This window comes from Perna viridis, chromosome 3 (assembly GCF_037379345.1).
Source record: "Perna viridis isolate PV_CMFRI_1.1 ecotype Kerala chromosome 3, ASM3737934v1, whole genome shotgun sequence".
In the NCBI taxonomy this organism is placed as follows: domain Eukaryota; kingdom Metazoa; phylum Mollusca; class Bivalvia; order Mytilida; family Mytilidae; genus Perna; species Perna viridis.
Window position 1 is genome coordinate 51467628 of NC_142447.1, and position 26482 is coordinate 51494109.

General features: G+C 33.7%; 2 protein-coding genes and 1 long non-coding RNA gene across 5 annotated transcripts; 1 reads left to right on the top strand and 2 right to left on the bottom strand.

Annotated features, from left to right (window-relative positions):
• Positions 1-14383, top strand: LOC148622806 (uncharacterized). 2 transcript variants are annotated; one of them, XM_088573020.1, is made up of 3 exons: positions 1-421; positions 8571-8702; positions 13359-14383. In XM_088573020.1, the coding sequence occupies exons 1-3, from the start codon at positions 85-87 to the stop codon at positions 13919-13921; spliced, it is 1032 nt and encodes a 343-aa protein (XP_088429146.1). In that variant the 5' UTR covers positions 1-84; the 3' UTR covers positions 13922-14383. The 2 variants fall into 2 exon arrangements, with proteins under 2 accessions (XP_088429146.1, XP_088429147.1); XM_088573021.1 differs by lacking the exon at positions 1-421 and adding an exon at positions 8058-8390.
• LOC148622807 (uncharacterized) lies at positions 4274-7928 on the bottom strand. The gene is made up of 3 exons (XR_015920699.1): positions 7755-7928; positions 5590-5796; positions 4274-4432 (listed from the first exon to the last, which is right to left on the bottom strand). It is a non-coding gene; the product is annotated as an uncharacterized LOC148622807 (long non-coding RNA).
• Positions 14282-25880, bottom strand: LOC148622808 (protein fem-1 homolog A-like). Of its 2 annotated transcripts, none has more exons than XM_088573019.1 (3): positions 25762-25880; positions 21749-23068; positions 14282-21481 (listed from the first exon to the last, which is right to left on the bottom strand). In XM_088573019.1, the coding sequence occupies exons 2-3, from the start codon at positions 23060-23062 to the stop codon at positions 20825-20827; spliced, it is 1971 nt and encodes a 656-aa protein (XP_088429145.1). In that variant the 5' UTR covers positions 23063-23068; positions 25762-25880; the 3' UTR covers positions 14282-20824. The 2 variants fall into 2 exon arrangements, with proteins under 2 accessions (XP_088429145.1, XP_088429144.1); XM_088573018.1 differs by lacking the exon at positions 25762-25880 and adding an exon at positions 23424-24363.
• Between the last annotated feature and the right edge of the window lie 602 nt (positions 25881-26482).

The following is a 26482-nucleotide window of genomic DNA, read 5'->3' on the forward strand; positions in this document are numbered from 1 at the left end:
TTCGTTAATTGTTTGAAAATCAAGAGTTATACTATAGTTCAGAATGGGAAGGGTGTTTCTCAGATTTCTTGTGACTCGTTAGACATGAAGAAACACAAGATGCATTACTTCATCATATACTTGTTATTGCCTTCGGCTGATTCTTCTAATTCAGATTGTACACTGTGCACCACAATGAGCTGGGGGACATGGGGAGACTGCAATCGCGATTGTGGTGGAGGTTTCAGAAAGAGATACAGAGAAGTTTGTTGTCCAAAGACTGTAGAGTACAACACATGTGTTTCTCAGACCTGTCCTCTTATCCCTCGCGAAGAAAAGGAACAAGAACAGTCGTGCAATAACCAATGTTACAATGGCGGTCAGTTTAATAATGAAACTTGTCACTGCCAACCAGGCTGGATAGAACCTTGTTGCCAATCTCGTAAGTTATCCCAATCTTCTAATACCCATTTATGCATTCTGCATCAATATTCATGTTTTATCATGGTTATAAACTCATTTAATTCACCAAAAGCATCAAAGGCCGGTGGTCACTCAGTGTAAAGAAAGACATATCAGGTGATCTTCCAAGCATTCGCTGCATTTGATTTTACTTACTGTTTTTTTTAATAATTATTGATTATTTTAATACCTCAATCAACATTCGGTTAAACAATAAACGACGGGGTAAAAAAAAAAACTGGCGTGTGAGCTGGGCAACATTTCGTGAGGATACTTAATACACGAATAGGTTTAGTACACAAAAAAGAAGCAACATACAAGAGAGTGTAAAAACAAGTCTTTCAGTATTATAAGTCTTCCCCTGTAATTCAATTGTCACGTTCATGGAGATATAAAAAGAAGATGTTACAGAACAAAATTAATTGTCAACCGCTTTTACTAAATAATAATACTTTCAGCTGTTCTTTGCTATTTTTTTATTCGACGCGTTTTTTTTCTTTATCTAGTTGATTTGTTGTTTTGACATTTTTATCAGACAGAACATTCTTCACGTTTCATGTTGGAGGATTCTGGCGAAATTAAATGATGATCGAAACCCTAAAAGTATAAGGAAATTTTGACCTAATTTCTTTTTGGATATTGTCTTGTTCTAGTTCTGTCTTGTTCATAGTTGTGCCCGAGTTCTTCCTCGGTGGTAGCCGTGAGCAGTTCTTTCCTGGAGGTAGCCTCATAGCCCTATACAGGTACCGAAACGAGGCTGCCGCGTACCTATTGGTCCTATTTTGATTTAAAAAAGTTATTTCTTACTTGGATCGCCCGTAGCATATTGTTGCTTATATGAGTTATTTATACAGCATAGGTTTCATTTTGACTGTTCATACACTCCAAAGTGGTAGGACTATAAAAGCCAAAATCGATGTGTGTTTCAAGTAAAATATTGGCTTGTTACAAATGTCTTTACTATATTTCAGTAAACACTAGTTTTCTTAAAACTTGATGCTATGAAAAATTATGACGATATTATAATGGATAATTTGTATAAAATTGTGGAAATTCTTGGCAAATCGGCCTTCAGTGCAAACTTAGGAACGAAATCGAAACATAACGAAACACAACGCAACGAAATGTAGCAAAAACAAACGAAACGGAACAAAGTTTACCTAACTGCGAAACGAAATGAAATGAAACGAATTAAAGTTTTTTATACTTGGAAACGAAATTTACTTAAATGAGAAACGGTAACACATGTACTGTGCACAATTTACTTTCAGAAAAAAATACTATACATACATTTTTTTCTTTCGTGGTGGAAAGTGGGGATATCCTTAGTAAGTTGTCACTCAGAGAATTCTTAACATGCATATGTATAGGTCTTATTTATCATAAATCATATTTTAAGGTTAACAGGTATGGAATGTGTCTTATTCTATCTTGACTCGGCAATAGCGACCAAAGCGTTGGTCTTTTACTCATTCGTTCCCTATAGTAGTACTGTAAATACACAATGTTTGTGATAACAGGACTATATCAGCAGTTTAGCCGTAGACGTGTAGAAATGTTAATAATAGGATAATTAATTGGAAAGAATGAATAACCAAAATATGACCACGAGTTAAATCCTACTGCGTTCTTGGCACGAGGGATCATAATTTTGTTCATCACGATAACCAATAAGGGTAACAACAAAATTACCGAACAGTAATCCGATTCATAATGAAGTCAAGTCCAAAATAAATCTGGCAACATAGATATTACATCACCGGAGCAGCTGGTACCGCAATTGTCCTAACTTGGTACAGGCACTTCAACCGAAGTGGTGGGTGAAATCTATGATTTACAGCGCGCTAAATCTCCCTCTTCAATTGATTATCCTATTTATTATATATAAATATTCCATTATTCCTGCTATTTTCAATATAAATTTCAAGTTTTGTGAACGGCGGATTGATGTTCGTGTTGTGACGTTTTGGCGGGAGAAAACCCGAGTGTGAACTTATAAAATTTATTTAACAGTGTGAAAAATCGATTTTTTTTTACACTAAGTACATTCGGTAAATCATTGCCAACGATATAATAATAACTTTGGAAGTTCGGTTAAATCTTATATTATTTTGTCTATTATTCTAACATTTCGAGCTTTGAATATCGGAGCAACAAAAGCTCGAAAATGGACCACACTGTAGCTATACTATAACCAAGTATGTTATAGAAGCTACATTATTGTTGCTATGTTATAGAGGCCACATCATTGTTGCTATGTTATAGAAGCTACATTATTGTTGCTATGTGATTGTTCTGTTGGTGTAAGCAACTTTCTATTCTGCACAAGTCTAGATTTTTTTGGGTATGTTTAATCTTTATCGTTGTCCTTTTCGTGTTTTCACGAATTACTCACTCTATATTTATACTTTTTTGGACTTTTGAAGAATTCAAACCGGATATATTGAAACAATGTTGGTGAAAACCTCATTTTTATGTTTGTTAAAAAAATAGATTTCAATATTTTTTGGTGATTTGACATAAAGAAACAAAGAAAATGACTGTATATTGACTTGAAATAAAAACAATATACGGATGAGGTTTGGAATCGGTGTAAAACGCGAGGCTCGAATTCGTATATCGTTTTTGTCTCTACTCGATATACAGTTATTTTCTTTTACTGCAATCCATATCATTTCTTCCCTAAACAGGTAGTTTATGCAAGGGTAGGAAAGTAGGCAGGGCTTAAGTGTTATATACCGTCAGTTGCTCAAATAGAAACTAGTATAATCAAAGTGCTGAGGCACTGGGTCAAGGACGACCTCATAAATATTCGTGTAACCAAATTGCAAGCCAAATAAACCGATCAAAAACTAGTCATTTTAAAGAGAATCATCTGTTTTAATGAAATTCATATCAATACTGCTTGTTTATTAATGTATTTATGGATCTTCTTCTCTTTTATTGTTGTTGGTATTTCTGGTTGTGTACGTTTATGTCCTCAAATTTCTTGACACAAATTTACACCTGAACCAGCATTCCTTCAAAAATATGATCTCCATTGTGAATCACTGACTATCAATATTAGATGGATTTTCAAAGTAAGAAAAAATCCACACTTTGAAATTTCGGGTTGGAGATGTGTGAGGTAGGTGAAGTAGACTAGGGGGAGCTAGGTTGACCAATGATCTAATCTAAAGGGGGAAATGAGCAAAAAACTTCTCTTTGTTTGCGCTCTCTTTGACAGTGCTTCGTAATAGATTAAATGAACAAATCTGTCAATATTGTTAGTTTTCAAACAAAATTTACTAAAGCTTGTCCTTGCCATTGTTGTCTAGATTAGGCCATGAGTTGAAAATATCTAAACTATACACTTTTTTACAGTAAATAATTACCTTTCTCTAGGAATTTTTCAATTCAAACAAGGATACAAACTCTTGTTATCAAAACTACTACGCAGTTTAAAGACCTTTAAACTAAAAAAAACTTTGTTTGTACCTCATATATTTTAGCAATTTAAGATTCCAATTAAGATGGAAAGTCAAGGATAAAGAGATGTAGTGAATACAGGAAATATTATGTCTTTCTTTATAACAAATGCATTTGAATATGAATCATCTTTTCTATTTTCCAAAACAAAAAGGTTACTAGTGAATCCATACCCCATGAGTACCACTTTTTATGATGAATCATTATTGTGCTTAAGCAGAGTGTTTTATACCTGTCTGCCTTCAAAAATGTATGTGCATTTCTTTCATTTTTTTTTCTGCATGATTGTTTCACCAATATGTATTATATTAAAATACAAGTAACTCTTATGTTTTGCCAACAAATAAGTGCTAAGAAATCACACTTCATATTTGTAGTTTTTATTTAGAGATGTTGACATGTACCAGCACTTGAGAATCATGAACTTTGCTACATGCCTAAATAGTGTCCCAGCACAAAAATAGTCCATTTTGCTTTTGCTTTCTTCTCGCTAAATCTAGTGATACTTTAAAAGGGATTACCACTGAAAAGAAATCAAGGAAAAAATGATAACAGTGCCTTTGATAATTGCAATATGCTACAATATGTAAATGCATGAAAATATACATGTATTTTAGCCACATCGTATGGAAGTACAGAAACCTCCTCTTGATGAGAAATATTCATACATGTACATATGATTGTGTGCAAAATCAGGCAAAAATAGAGGCTGCAACTTGAGTGTTTATCATTGTCCCAGGTTTTTACTGTTTTTAAGCCACCTAGTGAGTACTGGTTGATTGAATTTTTGTAAACAGTATTTCTGTAACATTATATTTTCTGTCCTACATTATAAAAAGTTAACACAATAAATATATATCACATTTTAGTTATTCTTAAAATATCTCAATCAGCAGTCTGAATTAAGAAAAAATAAACACTTCTCTCTCTAAAATAATTCAAATTTATCTTAAATAAAACATAACAAACTTTACAAAAAATGTAGTACAGTGTTCTTCATAAGCACATCTTTGTTTCAATAACTGTTAATTATAATAACAGGTAACATAAGTAAGAGTAGAATAGGTTACTTTTCACCTGACTGACAGGTGGTCATTGTTAAAACAACATCCCCTCATAACCAGGAAGATCATTAAAGTGGTTTGAAGTTGTGAGTTTAAAACAATAAATTAAAGTCATATCATGTACTAGACAAAACTTCTAAATACAGAAACTGGAAAGTTTACTAATGATATTTCTTTAGGACTTCACCAATGTATGGTTTCTAGTTACCTGATTTATAATGATGTCTGGACCCCTGGACCCCCCATTTCAAATATCTGGACCCATCCCTGTATGTTGATTTATTTATGAGTAATTAATGTCACAATGTCAAGTATATAACAAATTTGATAAATGTATTATTATATTACAAATATCATAATTTCATGTATGAAATCTTTAATTAATACTGTACTGCATATGCAGTAACTATAGTTAGAGTACATGCACGTGTATTTTTGTAGTTTTCAGTATAAATTTCCTGTTCACATACATACAAATGTAAACTGCAAATGTTGCTAAGACATATGGCAACTGTTCTACACTAGCAGTGTTTACAGTAGACCTATCACCAGTTCCGAAAACTGTAAATCATTGTGTACATTGGAAGTACATGAACTTATGTATACCTTCACTTACCTAATACACTGTACATGTATGAATGCATGTCCCTGAAAATCAGCTCTTAGAAAAGGTCTACTTTTGGCTGCCTTGATATCCATCATATTTTCAATCCACTTTCATGGACATAGAATTTCTAACCTAATTGACTGTGTCCTTCATGTGTCATGGAAATCCTGTATCTAACTTAAGATCTGCATTCTAAATGTATATCTTGACAATGCACTAAAAAAAGAACCATATTGATAATTAATTATGACTTGCATGCATATGGATATAATACACATGTACATTCCATACTGAATATTATATGCCAAAATCTGTATCACATGCGGTATCAACACAAGACTCCTATGTCAACCCACTTTGGGCTATTGGTCGTGGGGTGTTATAGGTCAAGGATTGATACCGCACCAGATACATATTTTGGCATATATACATATACATATTATGAACAATATGATACCGTATTATCATCAAACTCTGATTCCTAACAGTGTAAATCAAATCTATAACTACCAAACTCGTAATTCTGACCTAATCTAATCAGTTTATTGAAGAAAATACCAACATTCCAATTATTTTCTACCCTCCACTATTCGATTATGGAATAAACTACAAAAATGAAAAAATCTCTCCATCAGAAAAAAAATCTTCAAAACATACCTCGAAAATGAGGTAGTCAAAAAATGATATATTACTGTTACGGATCACGCAAAGGTCAAACAGTGTAGCGAGCTAAATAGATGTATTCGACATAAACATGATATCCCAATTATGCCAATGTGGCGAAATAGATTCTGCTAGTCACTTCTTACTCTTCTGTCTATTATATCAAGCGCTTAGGAGACAACATATCTCGGCACTTTAACTTCCAGATCATCTGACTTTAAATCTTATCCTATTTGGAACAGATGAGATGTCAGATGAGTATTACTAACACGCAAAACTTTTTGATATAAAGCTAACGCTTCAAATTAACTACCTAAATTACAGTTATTCTTTTTGAATAATTTTGAAAATTGTTAATGACTGAAGTAAAAATTTAGAGCGTTAAATATCAACCTCTTCACTTTGCACCTAACCCACCAAATGCTTATGTTATGAGCACTAGAGCACTACTTCCTTGAGCTATGCTATATATCAATGATATAATTTTATTCATGATTTCAGGAGACGGATTGATACAAGACTTACTCTTGTTTCTGAATTCTGTAATTAATTTGCTATAATTCATTCCATTCTAATGTTTTGACTTGATGTTAAAATATTCAAATTAGTTAATCAAGTAAGGTTTTTATCAATTTATTCTTTTTTGCCTCAAATATGTTCAAGACATCTAGAGAACAAATGAAAATCTATTTAAATTTATTATGAAGCATCTGTGACGTAAGTATTTTTTGACTGCTTATATAGGGAAAAATGTGGGAAAAGCATATTTCAACAAAATTTGACCACAGAGTTAATTAAGATCCATTTAAAGGGCAAAGTTGTACTAAAATGCTGTTTTAAATATGTTTTACAATTTACTATTCAAGACCATACACTGTAAAATGTGAAATTGAAAAGTTAAAAATCCCCCTCTGTGACATAGCATCGAGCATCCCAGACAACTACAGCTCCACCTTTGTCCGCAGCTTTGATGTTAATGTCCGTACGAGACTTGAGATGGAGGAGGACGGCCTGTTCTTCAGTAGTAAAGTTATGTTTCTTCAGGGGTATTGTACTTAAGATGTCAATTTGGCTTTGACAGGTTCTAATGTACTGGTCAAGGATGGGGAACCAGTGACTTTAGGGGTGAAATCCGATTTTTTTTCTGTTGAAATTTAGAGAATAAAGAGACTGTGGCGTCAGAGACTTCGGAACGGTCTTAACAGAAAAAAAATGTGCCTTTAACAAGAGACGGCGAAAGAAATATAATTAATTTCTGGAACATTTCAATTCTGCCTTTTTGTTTCAAAATTTATCCTAGCCCTGTAAAAATATACCTCGAAAATGACATATATCATTGGTTAAAGTACCACCTCTCCCTATGAAAGAATTTTGTAGAGCAGTACACAGGGGGGAATCCAGGATTTGATTTTTTTGTTGGGGGGTAGGAGGCCGGGGCTTTAATTGAATTAAATGCAAAGCAAGGCAAAAAAAAATTTATGGGGTGAAACTTGTGAAAAATTTTTTCTTACCGATTTGGGGCGACGTGCGCCCGGTACGCCAGTCCTTGGATCCGCGCCTGGTATTGATGTAATTGGAAAAATCTAATCTGCTTGTTTGTCAAACTGTTCGTTTTCGTATCATGTTGGTACATGCTGTGATAAAAGAGAATGTATGTGTCCGCAGTGATTTGTGTGTCATTGTCTTCCATTTCATGTGAGGGTCTGACAAGTTGAAAATACTTGAAATGGGGAAACTATAAACGAAATGCCAGGAAACGTTTCTAAAACAATGATACAAATTTCAAGCATTATCGGCTATAATTTCCTTTTGCTTATTCAAAATATTTTAAAGCATTTGAAAATTACAATCAAACAAGATGGTGAAACGTGTAATGTTTTGGACCTTCAGTTTATCCCATTTTTTCTGGATATGGTCTTCTGTCCTAAAGATAAGTCAAAGTTGTAGCCAGTGCGCGTGGTCACAATGGGGAACATGCTCCCATAGATGTGGTGGTGGATCACAGAAAAGGATCATGAACTGTTGTCCCAACAGAAATAAACGTTGGATCGAAAATAGACCCTGTAATCAGTTCTGTGAAAACGAAGGAAATTATACGACACGTTGTCAATGTAAAGCTGGATTTCGTGGCATGTGCTGTCAGCTTGGTATCGTCTTCAGACTGTTTCTTCCGTTTTTTTTTACAATATGTGTTTTCTCGTTAATTTCTTCATAGCAATCATTTTCATGAGGAATTTACGTCCTCGTCCTATTTTTGTTTACTTATGGACCCACACAATTTAGACGTGAACTGGATAAATAACAACAAATATAATTATCTTTTGTAGAATGCGAAGAAGGTTTTTTTGGACTTGACTGTAAATTCAAGTGCGAGTGTCCTGCAGATGCCAAATGTGACAAGGAAAATGGCGCTTGCCTTCGAGCTCAATTCCTCACTGAAACCAAACCAAAAGATATCGGTAAGAAATAATCTTCTCCACAGATAATTCATATATTATTATATTAATACACAAGAACATTTATTTAGTACATTTTGTTATAATTTAATTTGATTTGTAACAAGCTTGCTGATTGGCTAGTTCTCTTTAAGAAAACGAGGTTGTTTTGTGTAATCTGGTTTGGAATTATGACGTCATCAGCGTTGGTTGGTCCGCACTAGACTGGTTCCCGTTTGCAATAATCAGTATGTTATTGTGATAATCTGGTTCCCTGGTCAATATCATAAGCGACCCTAGGATCGTTAAAAATATAGACTCAGGACACCACCAATGGATATGCACAATAAATGAGTAAATTGCCGCTTATGAAATAAAGTAAAAACCAAGATGAAATTATCTAAATTAACTTATTTATTGTGCAATTGTATCGAAAGGTAATCTAAGTAATTTTGAAAGAAACATTTTTAAACGTTGATTTTTTAAAATTTGAATATAAGAAAGTATAAAATAAATAAAATAACGTCATATCCACTCAGCCAATCAAAAGACAGAATACGTCACAGGTGACCCGGTGTTATATTTGAGAGAAATTTGTGGAACGAAAATATTACCCAGGCTTCAAGGTTAGTTATTGTGAGAGTGTATTGCTAGTAGTTAATACCTAGAACGAAGTCCCGGGAACCAGGAAAGGTCCGTACTTAATCTGGTTCCCTAGTCAATATCAATATCAATATCAATTCCCAAGGACCGCTAAAAATATAGACTCAGGTCACCACCGATGGATATGCACAATATATGAGTACATTGCCACTTATGAAATAAAGTAAAAACCGATTTGAAAGAAATATTTTAACGTTTATCTTTTAAATTTGAAAATTAGAACATATATTTAATGAATGTATTCAATTTCTGATTAGTTTTTACGCTATAACCTAATTTGGGTCCGTTTATGCTGAATAATTATGTTTCAGCGTAAACGGACCCAAATTAGGTTATGGCGTATAAACTAATCAGAAATTGAATACATTCATTATATTTTAATTAAAAATAAAAAAAATGATATATATATCACTTTTATTAACACTGAGTAAACAGCAACTTTAATTTTCCCGCCGTGTAGTAATTCTAGTAAACAAATTGGCCGCCATTTTAAAATCAGCGGCGAGACGCTGTCATTTCATCACTAGGAAATGTTCAGTTATTTTCCAAAATTGAAGACAGTTATTAAAGCAAGAACTTGACATAAACCCGGCGGACTTAAAGTTAGTTAATTATTTATTGTCACAAAAACGTTTCAACGTTACAATGTGACTAAAAACGTTGTTTCGGATGTTGACAAACAAAAAGTAGTTCCGTATAAGGTGGGCGTGGCCTAAATAGCAAGTTAGTTTATACAATTGAAACAATGTTGATTTTTGTCAACAAACCAATCAAATGGCAGGATTCTCATCAAATTAAAATATAAAAAAATCAAATAACGTCATATCCACTCAGCCAATCAAAAGACAGAAGACGTCACTGGTGACCCGAATTGAGTCGCTGAAATTATTGGTCGCTTAAGATACCGTTATCTGCCGCCTTTTTCGGTGCCAATTCTAGCTTCATAAGAGGTCCAAAATATACCTCTTAAATACAATATATGTACACAACTTGTGTTCTACGCGTGTTTTTACTTGTATCAGAGCGGGAAGTTTACATTAAAAGATGAAATAATCGGTCAGCATTTAACTTTCTGTAATATAACTGTCTGAGAAACGCCTAGTCTCCGAGTTATTTTGATTAAGAAACAGTCTGGTCATCACAGTTACGAAGTCGCCCGATTTTAAATAGAGCATATCGCAACCTCGCTTGAGGTTTGCCGATCATAGCTGATAGACGAACTGTTGCGTTACACAACTAAGTTCAATATTCATGATTGAATGGTTGATTGATTATTGGGGTCTAACGCCCGAGCAGCAATATTTAAGCTGTATTCAGGTTGTGAACATGAAATGGATGATAAAATGAACATGAAATGATGATGATGATGAAATGAAACAAGAGGCTGTCAGGAGCCTGAATCGCTCACCTGGTTAAACTTTTGGTGAGCTAAAAATTGATGGAACACAAGGATAATACGGTCGAGAAGTTTGGATTGCCAGTAGAAAAAGGAAAGATAGGTAGGGTCGGACAATTTAGCCTCATGCGGCGGAGCGCAAAGGTTCCTACTCCTATCGAATACCACAACAGGGTTCTTTAACGTGCGAGGAACGTGGCATCTTTCCCAACACGGTGCACCACTATGGTTTCCCGTATTATAGCCTGACAACCCCAGCATGTAACACGCCAAGGGTACCCCTTTCCACCACCTGGGGCACTCAACCCAGTTGCTCTGTGGGCAGAGCGCCCTAGCCCCCGGCTAGTGTTCTGAGCACTATTTAGTCGCCTTTTACGACAAGCTTAGCGCTGCTTTAGGCCTATTCGTTTGACACCCGGACCTGCACGGTGCAGTTCAATGTTCAAAGGTCACAAATAAAGTCGGTACATATAAAACAATGAAACACAAGCTCTAATGAGCATTTAAAATCGACATAAGCTTTTAAATCGTTCTAAAATGTCACGAATATTTTCGAAAAAGGAATACACTTATTTTGCTAGTAATGTACAAATAAATGTATGATATGTCAAAAGATGTGAAATGGAAAAGAACATGAATGTATATTAGCAATCGAACTAAAATCATCAAGTTTCAGCACATTAAATTTTTTTTTAATTCTGAACCAAATGCGTACATATATCTACACCAGGGTTTAGGGTGAAAATGAGAAAATCACTTATTGATTTGGAGTTAAGTTTAGTAGAGCATTGAATTCGCCTGGAAACAAGCCCAAATCAGTGGCATAGAATATTTGACGAACAGCGACTTTGAAGACTTCAGTCTTCGATTATTTCTGAATTCTAAATTCTTAATTTTTAATTCTGAATTCTATTTCCAAAACTATAATTTAGGAATAATAATTTCCAAATTGTAAATGCATGAATAAGAATTCAAAGTGAAGAAATCACAAGAACAAATTAAGGAGAAAGACTTAAGAATGGAGAAGGGATTTAGAAAAGGATTAACAATTACGAATTTCGACTATAGAAATCAGGGTATGAAATGAATAATTTGGAACTAAACTGGTAGAATTTAGAAAGAGTAATCAAGGGAACCAATATTATAGCGGTAATCAAAAGAATGTAATCCAGGGACAAAGACGAGACATGGAAAACAGACATACACAACAAAGAAGTAAGCATTAACAATTTACCATTCAGCTTTAAGAATTTAAAAATAACCATTAACAAGTACTATTTTAAAACGACAGCCGACGCAGTAAAATCTTGTTCTTTTTACTTATAATTTTCTACATTTCATTCCAGAAAAAAACAGAAGGCACGTAATTTCGATACATTTTTTTTCGAACGCCACAGAATTGCGATCAGGTGACTTGCGTTTCCATGGAAGAACGTCTTTAAGGTCAAAGTGTAAAAAGCGAAACTATACCGACTGCGTCGGAAAAATAAACACATAAGCATTTAGATTTTAGAAGTAAGCATTAAGAATTTTGACCCCTTTGCCTTATCATACAGGCAAAGCATTCGGTTGTGGTGGAGTTAAGAACTTGTTTCAACAGCACAATTTTGAAAAAAAAAATGAATATTTGATATTTTTTAGCATGAATCCTTTTAATATTAATAAATTCTAAACTTAATTTTGTCAGTTTGATGTTAATAAAACTATGCTATCAGCATGCCGCGTGTTCGGTTATCTCGAATCCTTTATTATGATACTCAATTTCACAACAAAAACTGACAACAGCGGGATTCAGACTTTTTTTCAAAACAAGGCAATGAAACGTGTCAAAATTCCGATGCCTTTGATTCTGTTTTAGTCGTATTACCGACCAGCCTTGGTATGTTACATACTTAGGGCAAGTCGTTGTCGAATTTATTCCCAATTTATTGATATTAATAAATATTTTATAACATGTTAGTAAATATTTATTAACGCGTTAATAAATATTTAATAGCATGTGCATAAATGATTTATTGATATCAATAAAAAGATAAATTAGTAACATATTGGTAATATTTATTAACATGTTGAAAAACCATTTATTTAAATCAATAAATTGAACGAATTATTAACATGTTAATAAATATTAATTAACGTCTAATCAAATCTGATTCCTGATAGGCATGCCGGGCAATACCCAATAAATAAGCAATTACAAACACTTTTCTGACCACAGCCAAACCACCTATAGTGGCGACCTGTTTATCAACACGTTAATAATTCATCTATTTATTGATATAAATAAATGATTTAACATCTTAAAAAATATTTATTAACGTGTTGATAAATGATACAATTAATTAAAATCAATAATTATTAAAATGCTGGTAAATAATTATTAACGTGTTGATAAATCATTTATTGATATCAATATTTATTTCTTAACGTGTGAGTAAATATTTTATTTATTGAAATCAATAAATGACAATTTATTGATATCAATAATTAATCCTTAATATCAATAACTCATTTATTGATATTAATAAATAGGTAATAAATTCTACAACGGCTTACTATACATGCTTGTAAAATTTTAACATCAGGCAAATTTTATTTCTTAAAGATTGTGATCATTTCAGGTCTCCCGACTCGAACTTATATTATAATTAGTGTAGCCGCGGGAGGATTTGTATTGGTTCAAGTGTGTATTGTCACTGTTTTGGTCATGGTGAAACGAAAGAAACGACGAGAAGACGATGAAAAACACACTTTACAATTAGAAAAATTTTGGCCAGCTGACATACCAGAAAGTCATTATGAGGAAATCCCATGTTCTGCAAAAGGCAAAAAACCCCTGAAGAAAGGAAGTTTTAGGAAGTCGTCGAGGAAAGGGTCAAAGAAGTTAAAGGAGCAAACATCAGATGATTCAGCTGCTATTTATCAAGGACTCGGTGGTGCAAACTATGATGACGGTTACCGAACACTGACAATCAGGAAAGGGGAACCGTTATCAAACCAAGTTTATATGACCCCAGAACCCCTTGAAGACACTTCAGCACAGGATCCTATGAATGTGATCTCGTCAATAGCAAGCCCTGGATACCTTAGTATGACCGAACAAGGGAGACAAATTTGTAACGAGAACCAGTATGTTTCTATGTATAACGACATCCAATCAACTTTGAATTCGGAAGAAAATTAAGACATGTAAATAATAAACTAATTTTCTACTAAAACTGTTAATCTGTCAAGTTGTATCCAATAGAAGAAAGGAACCTGGTGTATCAATTGGTAACAATGATGACAGTCCTATATGATTTACCATAACAGTTTAATTTACTTCAGTAACTACTACAGCCAACTTTTTACTACTTCGTCTTACTGTTCTAGAGCATCATTCCAGTACTACCTCATATTGGACATATATCAAAATACTAGAGGTAATATACCCACCTGGAATCTAATTTGCAGATAAAAACAATAGCTGTTTAATTTTTCCCAATAAGAACGAGGACATTTAAAAAAAAAAACTATCAAAGAAAAGTCAAGGACTAACACAAAGTGATCAAAACAAAAATTCTTTAATGGGTTGTCCAGATGAGCTAACGAAAAGGGGATACTTGAAACATATTGTGTACAAATAATATAATTTATCTTAATTCAACCACAATGACAATTATTTTTCAATGTAACAGTTATTGTCATCGTTTGGTGACAAGACAATATTAAACTTATAAACTTAGTACATGGTATAAAATGATCATCTTGTCTGTCTTTCTGGCTGTACAAATCTTAAGCAAACCATTCAATTGATATTAAATTGGCAGTTGGACATCTAAGTTGACAAGCATGAGGAAAATTAGAGTCAGATGCATCTACATATTACAAATACCACCCATAAAAATAAAATGATTGGTTAGCAGATATAAATCATCATGCTAAAGCTTCATACATATATTCAAATCATTCCTATCATTTTACATAAAAATGGGAAAACTATATTTTTAGCATGAACTGGCAAATCTGACCCCTAAACTAGTTTGTCTTGCTATTTTTTTTGTGCCCTTCAATCTGAAATCTGGGATGTAGGTTACAGACCACCAATTCAACCAATGAGCATTTGGAACGTACGCAAAAATAGTCCTACGCAGAAATTACCCCTGTTCCTCATAGTGCTGTGAAAAAAGTTCTCATCTTATTTAAAAAATTTAAACAGTTTCTGAAAGGAAAAACATTTCTGTACATTTTATAGGTGCATTTTGCTTCTTGTGATGTGAAGCCTAATCTCCATAATGATTTTTAAATATACCCCTATCTTGTGAAAACACTGGGATTTCCCATGCTATTTATAGACCCTTCACTTCCGGTGACCAGTACTGCACTGCAAGTCTGCTAACCCCACATGCCATTCTGAGGATTGTGAGCTGACATATGTAGAATCATGCTGATATATAGTCATCTGCAGGTTAAAGTTAAGGTAAAGTCCAGAGAAGCCATTGAATATTGTGAAATTAGCATGGAAGCCTATGGGAAGTGGAATTAGTGGTTTTTAGCCTGTATCCCTGTCCATGACAGTTTGACAGAATTTAAAGGACAGGTTACCTAACAGAGATCACAGTTACAGTAATTGCTTCTGACACTCGAAGACTTTAAGTAGCAGTCTTTATAAAAATCAGACAGGAGGTGATTAATTCATGTCAAAAACACACTGAACTCAATCATTTCTTGTTCAGAAACAGCTACAGATGACATAACCAATCTTAGTTTTTCTTTTGAGATAAAAATTATATAGGTTGAACATGAATTGGACACTTTGCAAGAATTAATGTTCGTTGACTATAGTCATTAGTGGGAGATAAATGTATGATTTTCTTAAAAATACAGATCTGAATAAAGGTTTATTGTTGAGTAAAAATATAGCATATGTCGATTGAAAAAACATCATTGTTAGACAAGTTTTTCTACACCATGAATTATCTCTACCATTGGCAGTGTCTCAATTTTATTTGGACTGCTACTTTTAAAAATCCTCATGAATATGGGAAGAGATGTTCATGATTTCAACATGTAAAACCTCTCCCTTTGCAAGCATTCTTCATTGATCATATCTTGCTTCATAAAAGTCTATCAACCTCATAGAAAGTTTGATATAAATGCACCAAACAGAATTGGTGATATTCTTACAACATATGTGGACAAATACAAGGTAATTCCTATATATACCTCTAAAGAATGTGTAGTAGCTACTTTCTAGGTGTACCTTAATTTGACAAAATTCAACAAAACGTAACAATTTTAAATTCTTGAACTAGAGGCTCAAGAGAGCCTTAATCACTCACCTGGTTAACCATTTGCTTATTTCAAAAACTTGAGAAATGAGACAGGCTAAGTTAAAATCAACTAAATTGTCAAATGCAGAAAATGCTTTTCATACCATTTTCATGACCTTAACCAAAATTTTGCTAAAGGCAACAATTTTTTAATTTTTTCCAAAAACCTGTCTTATGACCCCTAAGTTCCATTTTTAGTATAGGCAGCCATACCTATTCATGGATTAAAAATCACAACAGTCATTTTGAGCACAATACACTAAAGAACTATTATGCTTATTTTCATTCCATGATCTTAAATGGTTTTACAGAAGAAGATTTTCAAAGTTGCACTTGTGAAAAAAAACCAAAAAAAAAACCAAACAAACAAAAAAACTGTTTCAGGGGTTGTAACTCCTACATTAGTCAATAAATGGTTTTGAAAATTTCGACATAGGTCCTTCTCATGATGCTTAACAATTTAACCCAATGCCAGAAATTTGGTAAAGGCAACAGTTTTTGTATTATTTGCAAAAAACTGCCATCTGACCCCATCTTCTATTTTTAGTAATGGTGGCCATGTTTTTTCATGGATCAAAAATCCCAACAGTCATTTTGTGCAGAACACCCTAAGGAACAATCATGCCAAGTTTAAAACCTGTCAGTCCAGTAGTTTCAAAGGAGAAGATTTTTAAAAATTTGTCCACGATGACGACAGACGCCAAGTGATGGCATAAGCGCACTTGGCCTTTGGCCAGGTGAGCTAAAAATGAATACCAATCATGGTGTAAATCTATTGATTTGACAAAGTGTGGTAAACTTTGCCTTAAATATCACAACTCAGTGTCTCAGTAATATAAAAAAAACTGAAAACAAAATTAAAGAAACAAAATAAATATACCAACTACCTGAATGACATTTTTTTTCTCTAGACCATTTATTTGTTAATGCTGGAAAGACCGTATGAATAAAATTATCATACTACATGTACATGTATTTCTAGTTCAAACACACACACCTTGTTACTTATTTTTACAGTATCTTAACATTATGTAAATAATAAATACTATGAATTCTAAATATTAAAGAAGAAAAATAAACAATGTGAAAACAGACAACAAATAACCAATACCAGAATAATACACAAAAAACAACCGATATCTCATTCATCATAACAAAAACTGGTTACATCTATTACAAACAACAAAATATATGATGAGAAATTTACCAGTATATTCTCCTATTCTCAGCTATTGATTAAATACAGTGTTAAGCACCCTATTTTTTTCCATTCTTAGCATTAAAATTTCCACAAGCAGTTTTCCACCAAATCAATTCTTCTGGATTTTTTCATATAAGAAACCATTTTTTTTCATCCATGTCTAGATTTAAGTGTTTCTTCACATTTGATGGTTAAATTGAATTTCATTGAATGCTCTCTAATTCTGATATGGAAAACAAATGTTGCTACTAAGTGCAGAAATAATCTAAATCAATTATCATAAGGATAAATTTATCAGGCGGGGATCCAAGGACTGGTGTACCAGGCGTACGCCCCCTAAATCGAAAAGAAAACAATTTTACCACAAGTTTCACCCCATAATATTTTTTGCCTTGCTTTGCACTGCATTTAATTCAATTAACACCCCCCCCACAACTCAAATCCTGGATCCGCCCCTGTTTATCTATCTATAATTTCTAAAACCCTGTGTGCAAATTCTGTCAAATGAAATACACAAACATAAATAGTAATATGGACAAATTTCCCCAACATGATCTTGAAAAAGATCTCTTCATTTTACATCTATATAATTTATATTAGATCCATTAATTGTTCCATTCAGTCACTGCATTTAGGATCGAACTACACTCCATTTTACATTCTGTTCTAATGATCTTTGTAATGAGCCCATCAGATTTCATCAATCATGATTTTAAAAGCATTAATGATTATCAAAGGAAAAACCCTGAGGATTCAGGACAGAAAAAAGAATGGAGTGTTGTTAGTTGATCTAACTTATATGCAGTGACTGAATGAAACAATTGATAGGTCTAAAGTTAAATTAGATTGCATTTTACATGTTCAACACTATTCATTACATTAATTTTCCTAGTGAAATGGTGAAGGGTTGGTGGAATTTATTCAAAAATTAACTTTCACTTAACACACCTCTCACAATGGGCATTACACAAAAATTGATGGATACTTAAAAGAGTACTTAGCACAATAATTATTAAATAATTATGGAAGAGGTTTGTTGACATTAGTACAATGGTACAGAAATAGGAGACACTCACAAAAACATCATTAAGTATAATTTAATAAGGAAACAACTAGAAATGTATTAAATTTGTTGTTCCGAGGCCATTTAAAATATTTGCTTTTTCATATGTCTATAAAACGTTTAATATTCAACACTTTGATAACAGTTTTAATCATCTATAAAGTAAGGAATTACTTTAAACCATAACCCCACAATAAGATTTTGTATGCATTTCTCAGAAACTGTTCATGTTTCAATATGGGAAAAAACAATACAGAGCTTACTACATCAAGGAGTATGGTGAAGATTAAGTATGGATTTTCAATTTTTTGTTTATCTATATCACATGACAACACTTAAAACAGTTGGTACTATCAATTAAAACCAGAGAAAACATCTGTAACTGTCTTTAGTATATATCTGGTTTAGTCCACTTCAATTTGTCCCCTGTGATCAGTTCACTTAGATTTCTCTCCCAACTCGAGTACAATTTAAATCAGATCAATGGAGTTTAGATTTGAAATTACTTTCATGCATAAATAAACTGTAAAAGGTGAGATAGTAGTATGTGTGATTATACCCTTATTATACAAAACAATAGGTTAGCAGATGTTTGCAATCCTGAACAGATTTTCACCCCACGTTAGGTCACTTAGGTGCACACCCTCTCAGTGTGAAAATACTTATAAAGGAAATTAAATGATTCACAAGAAAGGGCTTTATACAACTGCAGAAGTTCATCCCCTGAACAATTGGGACCACAAGGAAGGGCTTGATTCAACTGCAGAAGTTGACCCCCTGAACAATTGGGACCACAAGAAAGGGCTTGATACAACTGCAGAAGTTGACCCCATGAACAATTGGGACCACAAGGAGGGACTTGATTCAACTGCAGGTCAAACCCCTAAACAACTGGGACCACAAGAAAGGGCTTGATTCAACTGCAGAAGTTGAACCCCTGAACAATGGGACCACAAGGAAGGGCTTGATTCAACTGCAGATGTCGACCCCTAGAACAATTGGGACCAGAGATGGGTCCGATTACTTTCAATGTAATTGATTACAATTACAATTATTTTGTCAAATGTATAATGAAATTAAATTAATGATTACAGCATTTCTGATAGTAATTGATTCAATTGGCAACTAATCATGATTACATCTGATTACAATGAATTTGCAAATAACTATGAAAGGTTTGGAACATTTTATTTATGTTATTTGTATTTTTCATCAGACCATAAATTCTATGAATTTAACACATTATTTTTTAAAGTATAGTAAAACATCAACCTTCACCAATCTATTAAACCACATAGATCTATAAAATTTATACAAGTTCAATATAACAATTTGTGACTTTCACTAAAATTTTTAAGAACCATTGCACTTGATTCATGTACAGTTATGCCTCTAGGGATATTTGAATATGAAAGAAAATAGCAATAATACCCTTGATTTTTACTTTTGCACTTCTAGTCAAATTCATTAAAACAATTAATCCAAATTAAAAGATCTTTTGATAGCTCTTACAAACATTTTTTCATTAGAATAATTAAATTTTTGTTTTTACTTGTTCAATATTGGTATTGTGTTAACATTTTGTAATATCTTCCCAAAAAGAAAGAAGAAAAAACAAATGAAAAATTAACACAAAGAAGCATTGAATGATTAACAATCATTTTACTTATTTTTGTTGTTGACTTAATGTGTTATCCATAGATACCATTTGAGACTTTAATATTTCCATTGTAATCATAATGTAGTCATAAAGTAATCAGAATTACAGGGTATTTTGAAAAGTAATGGATTAAATTAAATTACATGTAATCAGTTTTTTGGGTTTTTTTTTTGGCTGATTAATGATTACTTGAAGAAATGTAATCAATTACAGCTGATTAATGATTACCATTACAATTACCCCATCTCTGATTGGGACCACAAGAAAGGGCTTTATACAACTGCAGAGGTCGACCCCCTGAACAATTGGGACCACAGAAAGGGCTTGATACAACTGCAGAAGTTGACCCCCTGAATAATTGGGACAAGTATGGACACAACATTTAAACTTGATAAATCTCAGAATTGGGATTGTGATTCAATGACTAAGCATTAGATTCTGGACAAAATGAAAGTGGTCAAATAACTTACAGTTACACATATAAGAAAATTTAAATGAGTAATTCATTCAAAGTTGAATAAAATGCTGGGCAGCTTGATGACCAAAAAGATCCAACCCTGAACACTTGGATTCAAAATTCAAACTTGATACACACAACTCTGAATTTGGGTTGTGATTAGATGTTGTTACAGTCTATTAAAGATTCAGACAAGAATAAAAGTGGTCAAAGAACTTGAAGTTAGATATACATATAAAAAATAAACAATTTACATATGTTTACTTCTGACAATTTTTGGGCCTTTAATTCATAAGATTTGTAATATGTTGCATTATTTTAAGTTATTTGCAGCTCTTTCAAATCATCCCTATTACAAACTAGCACTTTATTATAACTTTTGTACCAGTTAACATTATCCATGCATTTGTATAAAAGACAGTAGATAGACAGGGACTTCATTTTCATAAGACAATTTATGTTTCATGACAGCTTCTGCAGCAAGACACTTAAGTGACTGGAATTGTAATGGGCACACAGGGAGTCCCTGATGCTGCAGTAAAACTAGCGCACTCTGTCCCTCTGAATTGTGCATGTCTATGTGTGCATCATTTTGCAATAAACAGTCTAGAATGCCTTCATTTTGTAGTTCTGAGTAGGTTAAAAATTTTATGCTGTTATGTAATGCAGTGTTTCTTTTCTTATCCACAGCATTAACATTAATACCACAGGAAATCAGAATTTCTACAACTGCCAGTGATGGGAATGGAGAGTAGAATTCTTCACTTGTCAGAGAAATTTTAGGATCAACAGATAGATGAAGCAAACTCTCCCCATCTTGACCCCTCGGGTCCCGCACTATCAGTCTGTGAACAGTTTTCCTAAACATGAAGTCTGCCTGAGGATTTCGGTCCAGTCTAGACATTAGATGTATGATGTGTAGTGATAGCTGGAGAAGAAGCTGAAAATCCTCTGTAACTTTATTATTTCCAGAACTCATCATCAACTCCTGTGCAGTAATTATTTGCAGTACCAACATTTCAAAAACTTCTTCAGCATCACCAACTTGAACCTTAAATAGAGGGGAAATTTTTTTTTTTAAATACAAGCAATAATTATTTGTGGTATTCTACCAATAGAGAAGGAGTTCTAGTAGTATTTAGAGTAGGTCTTCTGTATATAGACCAGTTACATATATTATGAAATGCTGCTGATAATTTAAATACATGTACATAAAAAAATCACTTTCTTTCATAATTTATTCTAAAAATGACTTAAATGAAAGATAATGAATATCTGGAGTTGTAGATTCTGGTGTTAATTTTCACTTAATTTATACCTTTTCTTCAGTTGTGCCAGATTCCAGCTCAACTTGCATTTCCCAGAATAATTTGACCAAAGCCTGAACTGTAAACAAGCATTCATGGGTTAGAGGTTCATTCTTCTGGCTTCTTAAAATATAAGCATACTTCCAGAGATCAACACATCGTTGGTATCGATGAGTGTCAGCATACACTGCCCCTCTATACATGAGCCCAAATGTCACATCTCTATGGCAAGGTCCTAAGATCCGTTCCCGCGTCAACAAAGCTTGCATGTATACATCATCTGGATCTATAATTCTTTTTAATTCAGTCATATCATTTGGTTCCTTGGCATTAAGATAGGCAGATTGAGTATTACTAGGCAGATGTTTGATTAGTGGACAATCTTCATCTTCATACCTCATTTCCATAGCTTTGTGCCACATAGCTAACCCACCTACTACATCATGAACTTCATCAACTAGGTTAGATCCTATCAGTTCATATGCATGGATAGCATCCTCCTTTGTCTGTTCTGTTGTTTCAAGGATGTGATTAACAATAGACTTATAACCCCTTAATGCAGCTGTCTGTAAGGCATTGTCACCATAGTCATTCTTTGCTTTGTCATCAGCACCATTCTTTAACAATAATTGAACTGTGCCTAATATACCTTCTTTAATTGCATAATGTAAGGCACGATTTCCTGAGTTGTCCTTGGCATTCACATCAACTCCTTCTGATATAAGAAAGATACACAGTTCTTCACTCTGGACTGAGTTAATTAGACAAGTACCTCCATTAACATTAGGTTTATGTATATTGGCACCATGCTCAACTAAGAGTTTTACAACAGAGATATTTGTCATAAAGCAAGCAGATCTGACAGGTGTTGACTGTGTATCTGACGGACAATTAATGTCTGCACCATGTTCAATCAGTGATTTAACAACTTCCAACTTGTTAGCCACAGATGCACACCAAAGTGGAGAAACTTCATGTCGAGAATGATCATGTTCAACCTCATAAATGCCTTTCATTTCTTTGTCAGCACAGCAATCATCCAGCAAATAGTTTACTATATGAACTTGTCCTTTCAAGCTTGCTATGAACAGAGCAGCACTTCCATTGACCTTGTAATTGACAATTGTTGTCCTTTGAGGCTTTGTGAACTTTCTCAGTGTAACTTTCAGTTTACTTAGCTTGTCTTCCTGTATGCAGCTGTGAACAATGGAAGCATACCAAGGAACATCAATGTCATCAGTTCTTACTGAGGTACAAGCAAGATTGGTTGACATTTTCTGAGCACCCTCTTGAAAATGTTGGAATAATGTCTTCTTTTCAGTCATGTCATCCTACAAACAAATTAAACAAAAAATGAGTGGAAACACAAGTACATGTATCTGTGAGCAATGACTCACTATGGATACCCCAGCTTTCACTCATGATGTAAAGAAAATCAACAAGGTCCTCGATATATAGGATATTGTAGAAACGTTCTGAAAATGGACCCCACTATATGGCATACCTACAGTAAGAATGTTAAAATTTCAAGCTCCTCTGGTGAGTAGTTGCTGAGAAAACTGTGACGAAAAAAAAAAATGTTACAGACACACTGAAACTTGAAAATGGATAAATCAGTATACCCCCTCTCCTTTGGAACAGAGTATAAGTAATGATATGTAATAAAATGCATTAACATTTAAGTACCATAAAGAATCAGGCAATGGGTGGCACATCCTTTTTTTGCCTCAGATATATTCAATATATCTAGAAAACAACCAAAAAGCTAATATAATTTTACATAAAGCATCAGTGACATAGATGATTTTTGACTGCATATATACATTGTAAGAAACTAGAGGCTAAAGAGAGCCTTAATCGCTCACCGGGTTAAACATTTCCTTATTTGAAAAAACTTTAGGAATGAGACAGGCTAAGTTAAAATCAACTAAATTGTCAAATGCAGGAAATGCTTTTCATACCATTTTCATGACCTGAACCAGAATTTTGCTAAAGGCAACAATTTTTTTATTTTTTTCAAAAACCTGTCTCATGACCCTTAAGTTCCATTTTTAGTATAGGCAGCCATATCTATTCACGGATTAAAAATCACAACAGTCATTTTGAACACAATACACTAAAGAACTATTATGCTTATTTTCATTCAATGATCTTAAATGGTTTTAGAGAAGATGATTTTCAAAGTTGTACATGTGAAAAAAAAAACAACAAAAAAACTGTTTCAGGGGTCATAACTCCTACATTAGTCAATGAATGGTTTGGAAAATTTCGGCATAGGTCCTTCTCATGATGCTTAACAATGTTTTTTTATGAATCAACAATCCCAACGGTCATTTTGTGTGGGATACCCTAAGGAACATAAATGCCAACTTTCATTGAATTCTGTGCAATGGCTTTTGAGAAGATTTTCAAAGTTGAACATACGAAAGAGTAATCAAGGGAAGCAAGGTTATAGCAGTAATCAAAAGAATGTAATCCAGGGACAAAGACCAGACATGGAAAACAGACATACACAACAAAGAACATAAAGTAACTAAAATCATACATACAAAGTAATAAAAGTAAATGAGCAACTCGGACTCCACTAAAAACTGGGAGCATGGACCAGGTGCACCGGTGGGATAAGTGTCCTCTGCTTTTCTAGAAACACCCACTGAGTTGCTCATAAAAAATTTAATCTGGGGTAGACAAACGAGGAAAGGAAAACTATGACCCATTGAATAAATCAGTTTCCATAGTGCAGTTGGATACACCATAATGATCCACCAGTTCATGATGACGACCATAAAACTTCTGTAGTGATGACTTCAATCTTGTAGCAACATAACCCTGTTCCAAAAGCCTATTTGTCAGAATTCTAGCGTGATACAAAAAAAGTCTGCATAGTTTCAGTAAGCTCTGGCATAATGTATGAGTTGTGATATGAACACTCCATACGCAGGTGCTGAAGGGGTGTTGCCACAGATGAAAGGCAAGTTGACAATTCTGGATGAAAAGTTATCATGTTTGTCGTAAAGTTTGGTCAAGATATGAGGCTGACTTCACAATGTCTGCAGTATCCTTGACCTTTATCTCTGGTTCTTTGGGGTAGATGCGATGTATCAAATCCCTGAAATTAGGATTGTTTAAAGATAATACATCATTTATATAGCGGGAACTGAGATTAAAGGATCTAGCTAAATGATATGCTTTCTTTCGGATCAGATCAACCATAAAGGCTAGAAACCACTAATTCCACTTCCCATAAGCTTCTATGCTAATTTCACAATATTCCATGGCTTCTCTGGACTTTACCTTAACTTTAACCTGCCGAGGACTATATATCAGCATGATTCTACATATGTCAGCTCACAATCCTTAGAATGGCATGTGGGGTTAGCAGACTTGCAGTGCAGTACTGATCACTTGAAGTGAAGGGTCTATAAATAGCATGGGAAATCCCAGTGTTTTCACAAGATAGGGGTATATTTAGAAATCATTATGGAGATTAGGCTTCACATCACAAGAAGCAAAATGCACCTATAAAATGTACAGAAATGTTTTTCCTTTCTGAAACTGTTTACTCGGCGGGTGTTTCTAGAAAAGCAGAGGACGCTTACCCTACCGGTGCACCTGGTCCATGCTCCCAGTTTTTAGTGGAGTCCGAGTTGCTCATTTACTTTTGTTACTTTGTATGTATGATTTTAGTTACTTTATGTTCTTTGTTGTGTATGTCTGTTTTCCATGTCTGGTCTTTGTCCATGGATTGCATTCTTTTGATTACCGCTATAACCTTGGTTCCCTTGATTACTCTTTCATTTTTTAAAAATAAAATGAGAACTTTTTTCACAGCACTATGAGGAACAGGGGTAATTTCTGTGTAGGACTATTTTTGCGTACGTTCCACATGCTCATTGGTTGAATTGGTGGTCTGTAACCTAAAGTCAGCCTCATAAGAGTGAAGGAAGAGCACTTGACAAATTTTGAGGGTAGCCAGGGGAAAATATCGCACTAATTGGAAACATATACTAAAATAATAATATACAATATCTTAAATGCTGAAACAAGGGATAATTTATCCCGTCCTTTCATTATGCAAAGTAACCAGGTTTCTTTCCCGACAGCATTTGATTTGTTTACATGACAGCCGGAAGTAAGTGCCTGCCCAATAATAATTTAACCGACATCGTAATGGTCATGATTTTTTTCGAGAAAAATTAAATTCTATAATAATTCCTCAATTATTAAAACGAATGACAATAAGTTTGGAAGGCACTCCTTTTGTATTGAAAGTGATGTTTTGAAAATTGTAAGATAAAATAGACAATAGACAATTTTATTTGCACAAACACATTCACAGTAAATGGTTATGGCATGAACAAAAACAGAACAATGTAATATACATTACATATAAACTAAATTTATGACCATGGTGCCTGGTCAGATATGACAGGGCGTGTATATTATGATAATATGATGAAGGTGAAACCTTTTAACGCTCCCAAAGAAACATTAATAAAAACAATTTTTTGTCAGCTTTTATTTGATATTTTATACCTTCAAGAATAGTAAATTTTGTAATGATATATGTTTGCCCTAAAGCATTATACTAATTGCCATGGTCTGATATGTCTATTGGCCGAAATGTCCGGCATTCATAAAGAATTATTGGTTTTCGTGGTCCGAAATGTCTTTGCGTCGAATTGTCCGGCACCGGTTAAAATTATTGGTTCTTAAAATTTGCGAAACGTCTAAAAAGATTTCTT

What these genes read in the sequence shown, in the direction of transcription:
- LOC148622806 (XM_088573020.1), top strand. Translation starts at nt 85, where the DNA reads ATGAAGAAACACAAGATGCATTACTTCATCATATACTTGTTATTGCCT. An exon ending in AGAACCTTGTTGCCAATCTC is followed by an intron (nt 422 to 8,570) that starts GTAAGTTATCCC and finishes TATCTTTTGTAG; the next exon opens with AATGCGAAGAAGGTTTTTTT. An exon ending in AACCAAACCAAAAGATATCG is followed by an intron (nt 8,703 to 13,358) that starts GTAAGAAATAAT and finishes TGATCATTTCAG; the next exon opens with GTCTCCCGACTCGAACTTAT.
- LOC148622808 (XM_088573018.1), bottom strand. An exon ending in CTGGCACAACTGAAGAAAAG is followed by an intron (nt 21,482 to 21,748) that starts GTATAAATTAAG and finishes CCTCTATTTAAG; the next exon opens with GTTCAAGTTGGTGATGCTGA.